Below are 16,488 nucleotides of genomic sequence, written 5' to 3' on the forward strand. Positions count from 1 at the left end.
CTGCCATCTTTCAAAATATTTAAGAACTAATGTTAATGTAGCTAAAGTACTCGAAATTCATAAATCTGCAATGTGAGCACCGATTGAAAAATATTCTACTGACATTTGCTTCTAATTGGTCAGATTTTAAACATGTTGACTGTTATTGCACATATTTAAAGAAAGAAAATCTATATTCATTTTCCATTAAAATACATGCGTTATTTGTACCTGATGTTCCCATTGAAGGCACACGTGATTGTTATTAGTCTATGTGCTAAACTTCATTTGTCGGGAGTTTCATTTGACTATACACCATATTATTAACGTAAAGACATGGCCCGTTCACTCTGCTTCCCTTATGCTTCCTATCCCCAAACGAAGGAATCTACTTTCCTTCATGTTGCCAGAGACAACTATTTTTTTTAATAATGTGAAAATCTATGAAGGCTATAAGACGAGCCTTTTCTCAAAACGCAAATTCTGAGAGTTCATTAAAGCTGAAATGTTCAAATATTGAGAGCAGTTACTGTCGTTCATAAAAAATGAATTTCTAGGCATCCTTGTTTAAAAAAAAAAAAAAAAAAAAAAAACTGACTTTGATTACAAAGTACGCGTATGAACTGTCTCAAAATAGATTCCTCAGCAATACTGGTACATCTAGTTTCACTTTCAAAAACGCACTACTGTAATGCCCCACATTAACTGTTCTCAATAGATTACACTTGAACTGGAAACCCCTCGAAGACAATAGAATGGACTTTGCTCTGCCAATATAACTCCTCTAATAAGGTTGACTAGACATTTTATATAAGATTAATTCCTCCTTCATCCCTGAAAATAGAGGTCCTTACTAAGAATCATTTTGTATAAATGTGTGATCTCTCTGTTCTTCAGTGAATGTTTTGGAATTCCCTTTCATTTTAAATTGCGGCAAACCTTTGTGAAGATATAGGCACTAATTATGTCTGGTACATTTTAAAATATACAATCTCAAGTAAATAGTTACAAGTTATTGAAAAATCCTCTACGACTGAACAGGAGGTTGCTGGGACAGGCCTGTGCTACTCATTAGTGTATAAAATACATTCAGTTTGTACTTACTCGGTACAGTACAATTTCATCAGAACCAAACACATACTTAAGTCATTCAACAGCCCCTTCTGATCTGAAAGACAATCAGAGACATCAAAGCTTTGGTTCTGAGTACTTACACTAGAATAATGATATACAACTTTGAAAAGTGTTTATAAAAATTGACATAGAAATCTCTAATACAAATTATTTCCTATCGGAACTTCTAATATTATTTCCTACATGATATATTTCTGCATGACGAGTATATCTGCAAGCACTGAACAAAGCAACAGTGTTCTCAAACAACTCCCACTTATACAAGAAAATTCTGAGCTATAATAAGAAGTTGCCATATGGTTTAGCACAAACATTTCCAAGTAATATGGTGCAAGTACTATTTCTTCCTTCTGAAAAGGGAATGAGGAATTACAATCCAATTTCACTTAATTTTTTTACATAGGCAGTTAAAAATGTCTTAAAACATTAAGAAGAGAAAATCTCTTTCAATCACTTTAACATATTTTCCTTGAATGCGAGATAATTAGTGCATATAAACAAGTCATGAAATGATGGAACTTCCCAATATTAATATACATATATTAGACATGGTTAATAAAATACATTACGTATGTACATATATATGATACAAAATGGGGTCCCAGCATAAATATATATATATTGACTTGCACTATATTACAAGTATAAATTTAGCCATGAAATGCTATATCATAGCAAGAGGGAATGTTTGGCAGACAGGTTTGTTCTAGGTAACTTGCAGAATATACTACAACACACTCTTTTGTGAAGAAGGGGCCGATGAATAATATTCATAATAATGAATGGATTACCCCATTTAGTCACTCCATATCATAACCTCTCTACACCAAGTTTCTGTCTAGCTGTGGGAAAATAAAAGTATGAAAATGAGATAAGTTTCTATAGATGTTTAGTTCTCCTTATATTGTTATCTTTCATAATTTATCCTATAAATATATTTGTTTTATGCAATCAAAGTTAAATGAAGTTTAATCTTAGCTTCTGAAATGTTAAAATACCTTACGTAATGGAGAGGAGAAAGAAGAGAATGTGTATGTCTCTGGTGAGTTTTCATACTATCCAAGATACATTTTGTGGTATTTAAACAACAGAGGCAGCACGGAGATGTATACTTCTTGAGCTACATATCTAGAAACTTAAATAACTTTTCATAAACCCAACAGTTATAAAACTATTTTAATCTGATATGAGCATACCTAAAAGTTACCGGTACTCATCTGGTGTCATTGCATAAATAGTAAATGATCAGAACTGCTTTTCTAATTACATTGAAATATAATTGTCTAATAATTTCCGATTACATTATTAGACTAATCAGAGTTAGGTACTGCAATGCAACAAATAAATCATATCTACTCCTTTGTTTTGACGAAATGAGAAATATGATGTGAAATTATTTTGTATGTATATTCATGCTCTGTATGATCTCATAAGTTAGCACTGCCTGATTTGAAATAGTACTACAAAATGAAACGTTAAAAATTATGTTTCCATTATAAGATCTGATTAGTTCCTTCTCAGTTTTGACACGACGAATTTTAATATGGTGACAAGTATGTCTGAATGCCTCAAATAGGATTTACAATCTAGTCGCATGTTGAAGTTTTGGTCACACTGTCTAATTTCTCTACATTAAACTTAAAAGAGAAACAAACTGGGAACAGAATGGAACAGCTCAAATCATTTCTATCCAGGAAAATATGAAGACCTACGATATCTGAAAAGTCTGAATATGGACAGAAAGCCTTTTTGGCACCATTGTAACATGTTACATATACAGACTCTAATATACCGGTATCAATATTCTATGTTGTATTCAGATTTAAAGATTAATGGTACTAATTAAATCTGAAACTTCTACATAAAAGAAAGAAGAAAGGAAAAGGGGGGGGGGGAATTATAGGGAAGCCAAATTAACTTACAAGTGATTATTTTGTATGCTTCATAAATTTCTGTTAAAAGGCATTTCTATTGAAATATTATTGGAAGAAATTACTAGCAAAGTCTATCTTGATTTAAAATACATTCCAAGCACTGTATTGGCGTGTTAACCCAATCTGAGTCTAGCTGTCCTTCCCCTCATATATGAAGGCTGCAATATGTCATTTCTGGAAAATAAAATATTCTTTCCAGCAGAATACTGTGCAGAATTTTAATACAAATTTTAAAAACTTCAACTCGTGCGCAAGAAATTAGGGGTAATATAAAATAACATAAACAACAAAACAGCAGGTTCTTTTAATACTGAGAGACATACATGTATAATATATATTATCACTTTATTAAGAGGGTAAAAATATTTGATGATGTAGACAAAAATTAAATGGTTTCTTTGCACAGAGCAAGATATGAAAAGAGACTGTTTTTAACATTGTAATTTTATTATACAATTTAAAAAGTGCCAATTACGATAACAATCAAATGTTTGAATTAGCTGAACAGGTCTACTGTCCATCATTTCATTTTTTCTTTTCAATGTACAAATTATAATTACGTTTTTATAAAAAAAAACAATGACAAATCATTCTTTAAAAGACATAATAATGACAAGGAAATAAAACAAGAAAACCAATGCAATAAAATAAAATTAGAGTGCTCACTTTACACAACAAAACAAATTTAAAAACGAGTAACATAGCACTATGCTTTTTACTCTTAAACGGATCCTTCATAAAATGTATATAGTAACCCCTCTCTTGTAGATGATAAAAAAAAAAGAAAGGAATTGGACTTCACAGGCCATGAAACTTGCTGTGAAACTCTGAGCTTCCAGTCTATCACTTTGAATATTTGTGCTTAACTTAAAAGAGGATTACACAGATTGTGACAGCGAAAATTATCTACAAGTGTGTTGTAGACATGATTATGTTACTCGTATGGCTTGATGATAAATATGTGACAACAAAACAGATCCCTTTGTCATGATACGTATAACCCTGGAGCATTGTGAAGTTGGTCACCAAATGTGGTCTCCTGGGTTGATTTTAGTGTACGAGGTGCACTATGGGCCATTCGTGCCTAAGTGCTTTTGTAGTAGTCTACGCTCTTACTGAGAAAGAAGAAGAAGAAGAACATGATAAAGAGTGCTAAGACACTTTGAATACACTAATAATTCCATATGTCAGAGTCATAAAATTATATTACTGGTCAATTTCACAAAAGACGATCTTTACATTGTGCCCTCTTGTAGAGTAGTTTACCTTCTCATAATTCTCAGAAACTTCGATCTCAACATAAAGAGAATAATATTTATTCTTTTTTCTTGAAACTACACAGAAAATGGGGCAATTTTCTGTATTGTTATATAGATAAAACAGTTATTTCATTTTAAATCTTCTATATTCTTGGGACTCACCAAGTTTAGATATTAGAAGAATTCGCTTTAAGTTATATCTATTTCTCTCGTATAAGTACATAATTAAAATAATATACAAAGTTTGGATTAAATGTTCCATATATTACACACTACTGATGCATTTACATTTGAACAGCGCTTTTTTTTTTTTACATTAAAATTCTGTATCACATTTTTCTATGACCCGTAACATTTGTTGGGCTGAAACTATTTCATCAGAAAAGGTAGTCTGGGGTAATACATCCAAGTGCAATAATCTTTGTAATATGAGAACTATGAAAGAATAAATATCACTAAACACAAAATATGTGTCAATTCCATACTATTAACCTTCATAGCTGAATTAAAATTACATATTGCGTTATTAGGAAGTCAGAATATACAATTTATGAGAATCCTGAGTGATCACATAGCATTTCACAAAAGAACAAGACGACACACTGAGGAGACTGAATGTCAATGATATAATGGAAATCACACCAAACTGAGGGCGTGTCTGGACTCATGGAGCAAGTCTGTGCTGGTTTGAGTCCTAATGGGGAAGGAATTTTCTCATGAAATTTCGGCCAATGTATGAGAACAGTGCCCACATAGCATCAAAATGAATTTGGGGAGCTACGATAGTAGAGAAATCCAGTTTCGTAAACTAGTTATAATGGCCGGGGAGAATCACTGTGCTGACCACAAGTTATCCCCATTTTGATTAGATGATCGTTCACCTCTGCTGAGGATGTGGACATGAGACCCAACATTCAGCTGGTTGGCCTTAGCCCTATGTGGAATTATTATTATTATTATTATTATTATTATTATTATTATTATTATTATATGGCCGAACACATTAAAACTTATTATTCAGTACAGTAGAACCCCGATTATCCGTCACTCCATTAACTGATTAGGGGATTGTCCGACTGTCTTTCGCTTCTTTTTTTTTCTACAGAAATACAGTATATGAAGTACTATGACATTTTATATTAGTACGTATTTTTTTGTAGAGGGTATTATTAATTTATTAGTCATTACAAGTCTTGACCCTTACACAGTATGGTGTACTGTTGCCATACTGTACAACTTCTATATAAAATGTCTTCCACGGATGTTAAAACAAAACATGTTGTGGTAAGTATTGAAAAAAGTGCAAATAACTGAGTGATTTGGAAAGAGAAACTGTGGCTCATTCTGCATCAGAATATGAGATTAGAGTTATTCTGTGCTCGAGAATAATCAAGAATAAAGTGTTCAAAGTATATAAATTCACAATATGAGACCTCCACTATTCCTATCTTACCACAAACAACCATAACAAGGAGTTTGTCTGGCCTTTGACAACCCGTCGTTGACAATCAGATTTACTTTGAAGAACTTCTGGTCTACTAACTAGTGTGTTAAATACAAGACCACGGAGGAAATTACGAAAATGTAAGTATTATTGTCTTAATTCACGAAAATCTTTTATAGTACGGATTATCCAATTTTTCCGATTAACCGTTCAGTTCATCCCCTTCATTAGCACGGATAATAGAGGTTCTACGGTATTTAAATTATATATGAATATGACCTTGTTACTGATAATAAATTCGTTTTTGTTACTACAGTATAAAATGCTCTTAATCATAATTTCTTTATGATGAGTACCAAAATGAAAAACAAATTTAAATTCCTATTAAGACAAATACAGTAGAACCTCAATTTAACGGACTAATAGGGGCTATGGGGTGTCTGTTAAATCGCGAATTTTTTTAAAGGTTGTTGTTGTTTAGTCGGGTAATATTTTATAATACAACTCTGAAATTTTTAACAGTACAGTACAATCTATTACTATTTTAATATGAAACACTATATAGTATTAGGGGTCCAATTATAAATATAGTATAGTAATAATAAATACTTTACAGACCATTTTAGTGATAAAAAAAAAAACCTTTCTGTTAGTTCAAAAGAATATGCAAGCACTCATTTACTGATATAAGGTTGCTGTGAACTAGTAGGCTGAATGAAGAAGCATCAATCTTCAGTTGCTTTCCAATTGCATGTTGTTTCTTTATTATTTAAGATCGAAACTGTCTAAAATAGTCTAGAAATAGAGATTTTAAAATATGTCTGTTGAATCGAGGTCCGTTAAATCGAGGGTCTACTGTATGTATACCATTAAAAGGAATTTGTGACTTCTGCACCAAGATAGTCCTTTCTTTTTTAATTCCAAATTTTGATTGGCAATCCGTAACTTCAGGATTAGACTAGTAATTATTATATCGATATTGCTTATTTTAAAGCTGAATGCTGAAGTCTGGTACACAATTTGTAACCAACATCATGTAGTATTAGAGTTATCAACTCTTGCCTATCTTCTGTTATCTCCCATATTTCACTTTATTTCATTGCAATCTGTTGTTTTCCACATTTCGTTGAGTTTCTCTAACGTCATGTAAAATAGCAATTAATAGGTTTTAACCTGAAATATATTTTGTATTAGAACTAGGTCAAAAAAAAATTCACGATATTTTAACCTACATTAATTATTATTTTGGTAACCTATCAATGAGATGAGACATTTTTCTTTCAACAGATTAAGAGATGGACGCTAGTTGATTGATAACAATATATATGACAATTGCAAAAGAAGCTTTTAATAGAAAAAGGAGCATCTTCTGCAGACCTCTGGAAAAAGAACTAAGGAAGAGATTAGTTAAATGCTTTGTGTGAAGTGTGGCATTGTATGGGGCAGAACCACGTACATTACGACGAAGTGAAGAGAAATGAACAGAACCATTGGCATGTGGATATGGAGAAGAATGGAGTGTGTGAAATGGACTGTGAGAATAAGAAATGAAGCTGTGCTAGAAGGAATAATGTTGAAACTGGTCAGGATGAGAAAAAAGAATTGACTGGGCCACAGACTACTGAAGGATGCTCTAGAAGGAATGGTGAATGGAAGAAAAGTAAGGGTAGAAGAAGATATAAGATGATAGAAATTAAGATAGATGGATCATATGTGGAGACTAAACGGAAGGTGGAAAATAGGAAAATGAAATATATATAAAATGGGGTACTTGAATTTGCGTTATTCACCTAAGCATCCCCATCTCTGAGCAATGTGCTGAAATTGTAGTCCATTTTGCCAGTAGAGGCATTGCCCTCGGAGGAAATGGGAGTACCACTTGGAAACCTACTACCACTAAAAATTTCACTTGAACCTGCTGAGCTTCGAACACAGGTTACCAGTCTGGAAAGTCAGTACTCTAGCCATTCAGTTAATGGTAAAAAAAATGTGAAATTTTTATATTGAAAATTATTATACTGTGAAGTTATAATTATAATGTAAAATTAAGTCAATTCCTTAAACTTTCTTGCTTTTACAAAAAAACAAGGTAGCAACCCAAAGAGAGTTATAACAACTTACTATGTTTAAGACAAACTTGCTTAAAAAGTATGAAATAATGATAGAATTCAGTCTCCTCAAGTAGCATCTTCATGAGGTGAGTGACATGTTTACAATGTGCACAGGAATAAAAGCAAGAGAAAAATAAAACACAACCAACCAATGACAATCAATATGCTTCATCATTACAGGCTGCAGCAACCCCTGTTCTTACAATCAAAGATTTGTATATTTTACATCATAATGATGAAAGAAGCATTTAAAAGTGAAGGGAATTCTACTACATCCCACATAAAACCGTTTTCATATTTGTGCAGTCCTATGGGTAGCCAAACTATATTGAACAAAATTATCTCCAAATATCATTTTAATATAAATGAAGCAAACCTCCCATTCCAAGTGTGGCAGTTTGAAACAACCTAGAGAGGGAACAAGTCTATTTGGCTGGACTGTCACAATTCTGCAGTTAAGCATCTGGACCACAGCCACTTAAATGCTTCTCTTCCTTCAAACTTTTAGTTCAACATCTCATGATATTATGGCCATAGCAGAACATCACAACAGATGGTAGCACCTATTAAAGCAACTAATAAATTATTTCATAGTTCATTTATTTTATAGAGACCCAAAGTGAAGTTTTAAGATTAATGCTATACCTGTAGGAATGAATACTTTTTAAAATTGCTTTGTTATTTCATTCTGAAAGACAATTTACATAAAAAAAGAGAAATAATAAATTTTTCACGCAAAAATATGACAGATTGCTCATTCAATGTAAAAAAGCATTCCACTCATTTTATGTATAAAAAAACTGCTGGGTCTAATATGCCACGAATCAGCTTCTTTCTCATTTGGTGTGGTTGGTCGAGAAATACTCAATGAAAAATTGTCATTACAATTTCACAATTTGGCCAGAAGTGCACATACACATAGGAGCAGAACTCAGGTCGGTCCACTGTCGGTATTTAAATTACATTCTCTCTTCTCGTAATAAAATAAATTAGCACACAGACAGACAAGAGTTTCCTTTTTGCAAGTCAAAAATCACACAATGACTTGGTTAGCACACATCACATCTCTGTTAAGACCAGCAGGAGGAAACAAGAGGATAAGCTAAACTCAATCTCGCTACAGCACTGAAGGAAGGGCGGGAAGGGGCAGAGAAGACGGCTCCCTGGTTCCTCCCTGGTCTTGTGTGGCCACACATTCACACGGGGCAAGAGCGGCTATCATCGTGACTGCGAACTCTCCTCCTTCTTGTGTAAGTCCACCACTTGAGTGCCGTCCAGCGGTCTGGTCGAAGGAGGCGTCGGACAAGCCAACTTGTGTCCTACCGGCCCCGGTCCAGGACCCGGTCCCGGTCCAGGCCCTGCCCGATGGTGGAGATGATGGTTATTCTGCATCGCTCCAGAGGGACTAGGGGCCTTTCCCCGTAAATGGGGTCCTGGGGGTGGCGGGTAGGGTTGGAACAACTTGGCACGCTCTTCTTCCTCAGCCCTAAAAGCAGCGGCCATCAGAGGGTTGAAACGTAACTGCTGGAGAGGGTCGAACCTATATGGGTTGTCTCGGAAAGGGTCTGCTCCAGGCCAAGTCGAACCAGGAGCAGCTGGAAAATGAGGGGGTAGGGGTGGTCCACCCAATGTTGGCGGGACAACCCTGGATAGTGTTGGAGGAGGAGGAATGCCGTGAGGATGGCGGGATAAGTAATGGTGAGGGTGGAAACGGGCGTCGGTTGTCGCTCCGGGCCGGTTCAACAATACCACTTCATCCTCTTTGCCAGTCCGGGGTTCCTCCTTCACCCGCACTCCGTCACCATCCGGTGTTGTGCCGTTGCGGAGAGGCGACCTGTCCCTAGATATCATCTTGCTGCTGTTCTCCACACGCTGCTGGTGGAGCAGGCGTTCCCGCTCGCGCTCACGCTCCAGTTCCCGTCTCTCCAGCTCCCTCCTCTCTTTCTCCCTTCTTTCCCTTTCCCTTTCTCGCTCCCTCTCTCTCTCGCGCTCGCGTTCTCTCTCCCGTTCTGCCTCCAACTTCCGCTGCTTCTCCTCCCTCTCTCTTTCTCGTCTCTCTCTCTCCCGCTGCTCTTCTCTCTCACGCTCTCTGCGGCAACGTTCCCGTTCTCTTTCCCGCTCTCTCTCGCGCTCCCGTTCCCGCTCCTCCATCTCTCTCCTCTCCAGTGGATTGGGCTCAGGTTTCAGACCCCATGGACTCGTGGCCGACGTTGGAAAACCGCCCGCGGTTCGTTGCAGTCTGAAATCACCATACAGTAAGCAACATATCTCATATCTCCCATACTGTGATGAGCTCAGGAACTGGCTGAAAAGCAAAATTTTTCATTTTGAACTAAAAATGTCTCTCCCGGGAATTCCAGGAGCATCTAGTCTATTCTAATTTAACTTTAAACTATTTAAAACAAATTCAGCTTAAAAGAATTGAATTGAAACCTAACGAATCTCTTGTTTTCAATAATACACAGATAACTCTAACAAATATTGGGTACCTTCTACACATAGGAATCTCTCTACTTTCTGAACTATGTATTGACATAAATTAATTGCGTTTATTAATTTCTTTTCAAGCTAAACTGGAGAATTCCCACGGTATCTTTGAACCGTGCCGTTACGTTTAGCACCAGATTTAAGTAAATACACAATCTTGCCAACATAAGAACACGACGTTGGTGTGTGGCGTCGTTGGAGGGAGAAATTTGTTTCTTTTCTCTCTTTACCTCCTTCGTTCTGAACATTACTGAGAGATAGCACCACTGTTAGCTACAAGATATATTTGCGCAAATATATTGAAGTAGATTACGTGACCTATTACGTGACTTAGATGAGAGTCTCGAGACAAAACAGTTTTGCTATATTTCTTTTTTTATTAAATGTTAAGCACAGGAACGCCATTTCGTAATTTTATTTAAGAAACAAGCCAAACAAATTATCTTTGCAACAAAAACGGATGCTCCCTGGACCAAATTATCGTATTTTATAATTGTTTGAATGCAACAGAAGCCAGAAGTCTTGCACTTGACTAATGCAGTGAATTATTTAAGAATATAGTCGCGAATTTTACTACCACCATTTCGATTGTGTTTTGTTTGGCATGGCTCGGTACGGCCCGGTGACTAGTGGCCAGCGAGTAACGTCAACTATCGACATTGCTCTGCCGTGGATATTATCCAGTTGTTCCTCTTTTCATAATTTGTTAACTTTTTTTTTTTTTTTTTTTTTTTTTTTTTGCAATTTTAGAATTACTGGTAATAGTGGAATGGCACATGCTTCATCTATGATGCTTGAATGATGATACTAATGATTATCAATGGTTAAATTGGAAAGTTTCCTATGCCGTGATATTTCCTTATTTCTTTCTATGTGTTTCCATTTCCGAAGGCGAAAATGATTTCAGAAAGTTTCCTGTATATTTCTAGATTTTTGTGTTTGTTATAGATATGTCTATACTGTGGGTTTTCTCCAAAACAAAGTGTTAAAAACATCGTATTGGATAAAAGTAATGAATTTTGTCTTGGAGATCTGTGTTGTGTGAATTTAATCAAAATATATCTTAATAACACACATGTTCTTTTCATCAACATCAAATTCTTTGGAGTTATTTTCGTTTGGAAATAGGATTCTCCTGTTACTGTATCCACACCAAAGAAAATTTATTACTTATTGTTAATAATGTAGCTAAGAATTTCAAGTATCTTTCTCTCTGAAATTTTTTATTCCTATAGCTCTGACATGAATTTGAATTTGCTCAGATACACACTTACCGGCTCCATGGATCATGAACAGGACCAAGGGCTGGGAGAGGAGGAAGGTCTCTTGGTGGAGGGAACACTGATGCTCCAAGGCCGGGAAATGCAGAATTTGGACCCGCAAAAGTAGCAGGGTAGCGTCCAAATGGAGATACTCCACTTCCTGCAACAATGTACGAGAATTTATCATTTCTAGAAGAAGTGAACAAGAAATAATAATAATAATAATAATAATAATAATAATAATAATAATAAACACTGGTTAGACAGTAACCTCAGATCATACTGTCCACACCATTAGCATGTGGTGGCAAGCAGTAGTGTTGTCAAGTCATTCACTCTTCAAAAAATCCATTTACGAACGTGTTTTTTTTTTAAAGTAAAATACGGGTTTGAGAATAACGCTAAATTGAATTATATTAATCATATTGACAGGTGTTTAAGTAAAAGGGCTTAAGCCCAATTTCTTTTAAATGTGACTTTTTACTGCTGTAATTAGTGTAACTAGTTAAAATTTATTACAAAACGTGAAGATTATGTTTTTTGACAATTATGTTTACATTCCTTCATATAAAGTAACTAATAATAATGTGTTAACATTTAATTACTGTACAGCTATTTCTGAAAAATGTTTTTTTTTGTGGGATAAGCCCTTTTACCTGAACACCGTCGATATGTCATAATTATTGGGAACTTGAAAATTTCGCGTTGAATGAGGAAAACTTGCGGCCATCTAAAATCGTGGTTATACTGTATTTTTCACTCATGAGTATCTGGCAACCCTAGTGAGTATATTTCTCCATAACTTCTTTAAGTATCAAATTCACTCAACATTCTCGTATACAACAATACAAAATGTTGTTGTTGTTTTCTAATGCCAGGCGTTTGACAATAAAGTCATTTGACCTCTTGCACTCAATATTTTTCAAAGATATTATCATGGAGGTGTTCCGAATCCATTTCTTGGTTTGAGTTGCACAATGGACAGTTAGGGGACTGATATATTTCAATTCTATGCAGATGTTTTGCCAAACAATCATGGCCTGTTGCCAATCTAAATGCAGCTACAGACGATTTTCGTGGTAAATCGGGAATTAACTGTGGATTTTGATGCAGAGAGTTCCATTTTTTCCCTTGGGATTGAGTTATCAAATTTTGTTTGTTGAAGTCTAAGTATGTAGATTTAATAAATCTCTTCACAGAGTAATACACAGATTTAGTAACAGGTCTGTAAGTAGCAGTGCTGCCCTTCTTTGCTAAAGCATCCGCATTCTCGTTTCCCAGGATTCCACAATGGGATGGTATCCATTGGAATACAATTCTTTTATTGAGTGATATTAATTGAGAGAGCATTTTAGTTATTTCTGCTGTTTGAGATGAAGGTGTGTGTTTAGAGACAATTGATAGAATAACTGCTTTGGAGTCTGACAATATAACTGCATTCCTAAATTTATTGATGTGGCATAGAAGATTCCTGAGACATTCATTTATTGCAATGATTTCACCATCAAAACTTGTTGTTCCATATCTAAGTGATGTATAAAGTGAGAAGAGACAGCATGTAACACCTGCATCGGCACCTTGTTCTCTGGAGATCAAGGATCCGTCGGTGTATAAATGAAGCCAGTTTTGTGGAGGGTACCTAATATTAATTGTCTCTAAAGACAATTGTTTCAGTATTTCAATGTTTAACAATACAAAATTAATTTATAATTGAAGACCTCCCTCGAATATGGGTGTAACCAAGAAACCTATAACACACGTTTCAGCTGAAAATAAAATAATTTCAGGGACACATTTCGTTAGGCCTATATCTATCAGCAGGACAGGAGTAGGCACTGGGTTTCCCCTTCTCTCTTCCTAACCTTCATCGTCATCCTCACCCACTCCCTACACTATACTTACATATACACTTACCCTAGTACATGACATAACTCTTCACACATACACGCACATACGCAATTTCATTAGTCGAGGATACAAGTTTTCTGAGCTATTGGATACATTTATTTACTGTTATAAATGAATGCTTCAAAAATACTTTTTCCACCGAAGTGACATATTTCATTAATTTGTTGTTATTATCTAATGCCGGGCTTTGGCAATGAAGCCATTAGCGTTCTTGCTCTCCAATATTTCTCTGTGGTGGATCCATCAGGTAGAACTTCACAGGTTATGAGATGATCTTCAGTCATTTCTTCTTCTTTGTTGCATAGAGGGCAATTTGGATTTGTGTAAATTCCTATTTTATTCAAATGTTTGGCCAAATAATCGTGTTCTGTAAGCAGTCTGAATTTTGCTACTGCAGATTTACGTGGGATTTCTGGAATAATTTCTGTTTTTTTTATTAAAATGCTCCATTTTTTATCTTTGGCTTTGGTACATAGTGCTTGGTTTTGCTTGATTTTATATCTATTTTTAATTAGTCTTTTGATGGATGTAAAAGGTAGGCTTGTATTTGTATTCTGAATTAAATTAGATCCTTTTTTGGCAAGAAAGTCAGCAGTTTCATTTCCAGCAATTCCGCAATGTGCAGGTATCCATTGCAATTGAATTCTTTTCTGTAGTTTTTGAAGTTGTTGGATCATTTTGTGACATTCTTTAATTTGGATTGACATCATTTTGAAATTTATCTATTCTGTATAGTAGGTGTTGGAGTGAGATATGAATAGCCATTATTTCCGCATCAAAATTTGTTGTATGATGTCCTGCTGGTTGATAAAATGAGAATAAAGCACAAGTAATTCCTGATCCTCAGTTGTTATCGATAGTAGACCCATCTGTGTAGATTTTTTTTTTATCAGCATGCTCCATTACATTGGAGTAATACTACATGCTTTACATAAAATATTACAATAATTAGTTACATAATTTATGACATGAGAACAAGATATTTACAATTTTGATTGTGATCTTGAAATTCTTATAGATACAAGTGTTGCCTAATTGTACTTCTTATATTTTAGGTTACCATCATTGTTAATATTATTTCTAATTTCAATTACTGTTACATTTTGCCAAATTCCATGGATTTTATAAATTTTCTGAAGCTTTTGAGGTATGCTGTTGTGAACTGATCAAAAGGTGGAGGCCAGGTTTGACCTGTGCGTATTATACTAGCTCGTAGGATTCTTCTTTCTTTTATCAGTGTGGCACATCTTAATATTATATGGTTGACTGTCTGCTCTTCTTTTAGTCTGCAAGGGCAGGTTGGAGTTGGGATGATCTCGAATCTGTGAAGGTACGATCTTGTGAAGCCATGACCTGTCACAATAGAAGTAAATTCTGCCCCGACAGGTAAATTTATCTGTGTAGATATGTAACCATTCTTGTGGTGGGTATCTATTGTTCACAGCTTCTAATGCCAGCGCTTTTAGTACAGGTTTGGAAGTTTCAGATTTTGTAACTGGTTCTTCTAAATCTAGTTGAATGTTAATTGGTTCGAAGGTTAGAGGGTTTTCTCTGTTTCATTAATTTGTTGTTACACTCTTTTTTCGAAAGAGTGTCTTCAATTATAGTAGAGCATTCAGCAAATCTCATATGAAAACTTTTATGACAATTACCAAGATGGCCGGCAGGCGTATTGAGAAAGGTGCTTGGGTGAGGCGCTGCTTCGAAAGGTGGCCCTCTATGTGCTGCCAGAGACGGGGCGAATGAAGGCAGCTCATGAGGGCGGGGGGGAGCAGCCAGACCAGTGGGAAACAGGTGGTTGGGCGGCCTTAGCAGTTCTGCTTTCCCCGCCCCTGCTTTCGCCTCTTGCTGCTGCTTCTGTTGGTGATGGTAGATCTCCCAAGCAATGCGCACATGCATCGCATTCCAACGACCCGATTTCTGCAATCAGATATATTTCCATTTAATTTTAATAATTAACAAACATCAACATGTGTCTTATGTATAACAAGCAACTACTTTCTACAATATGCAACTAATTATTTTGTGAGTTTATCAAACAAGCGACTTCCGAACTTCCCAATTTTATAGGACACTTACCTGCACAGACCACCATATGACAGCATTTAAGAACACACTCAGGTGAAATTTGAATTTTCTTAACTATCTGAACTAGATCTTTAAAATTTTGTACACGTCATACTGCATATAAATATGCCTCTGTACAAAATTTCAACTCATTTGATCCAAAATTGTTTGAATTATTATCATTTTTGTAAATTTAAATTTTATTTTGAAAAATCACTACACCGCTTTCTCCACACACCTTTCAAACTCCCTGAAACATAACTTGCTATTTACTCTTTTCAGATTATTCTTCAAGAGCTAAGAAACCATTATTTTGTATAGTAAAATATGTTGTTGTTGTTTTCTAATGCCAGGCATTTGACAATAAAGTCATTTGACCTCTTGCACTCCAATATTTTTCAAAGATATTATCATGGCCAGCCAATGAAGCACAGATTTGAGGTGTTCCGAATCCATTTCTTGGTTTGAGTTGCACAATGGGCAGTTAGGGGACTGATATATTCCAATTCTATGCAGGTGTTTGGCCAAACAATCATGGCCTGTTGCCAATCTAAATGCAGCTACAGACGATTTTCGTGGTAAATCATCGGGAATTAACTGTGGATTTTGATGCAGAGAGTATAGTATAGTAAAGTAGAGTATAGTCAAATATAAAAACAGGTAAAAATATATGATATGAAGGAAATTACAAAATTAAGTTACACATGATTATGGCAGACCAAGTAACTTTTATTGAGTGACGCACTACAATGCGAAGTGACACAGATACATCACATTATTTTTCAACATAGTCACCAAGTCTCTGTAAACAACGGTCTGAACGTTCTATTAATTGTTCAATTCCTTGATGATAGAAATCCGCTCCTTGTCATGGAGCCATCGCAGAACCGCTATTTGAACTTG

General features: G+C 35.3%; 1 protein-coding gene across 2 annotated transcripts in view; it reads right to left on the reverse strand.

Moving 5' to 3' along the window:
* Nucleotides 1-3,473: 3,473 nt before the first annotated feature.
* The window catches only part of LOC138714842 (autism susceptibility gene 2 protein homolog), a 634,091-nt gene continuing 621,076 nt past the window's right edge, over nucleotides 3,474-16,488 (reverse strand). For both annotated transcript variants that reach the window (XM_069847029.1, XM_069847030.1), the window contains 3 exons: nucleotides 15,171-15,438; nucleotides 11,623-11,770; nucleotides 3,474-10,100 (listed from right to left, as the gene is read on the reverse strand). In XM_069847029.1, coding sequence (XP_069703130.1) covers nucleotides 9,080-10,100; nucleotides 11,623-11,770; nucleotides 15,171-15,438 — 1,437 coding nt within the window. In that variant the 3' untranslated portion in view covers nucleotides 3,474-9,079. The remainder of the gene's footprint in view (nucleotides 10,101-11,622; nucleotides 11,771-15,170; nucleotides 15,439-16,488) is intronic.

This window comes from Periplaneta americana, chromosome 15, assembly GCF_040183065.1.
Source record: "Periplaneta americana isolate PAMFEO1 chromosome 15, P.americana_PAMFEO1_priV1, whole genome shotgun sequence".
NCBI classification, from domain to species: Eukaryota; Metazoa; Arthropoda; class Insecta; order Blattodea; family Blattidae; genus Periplaneta; species Periplaneta americana.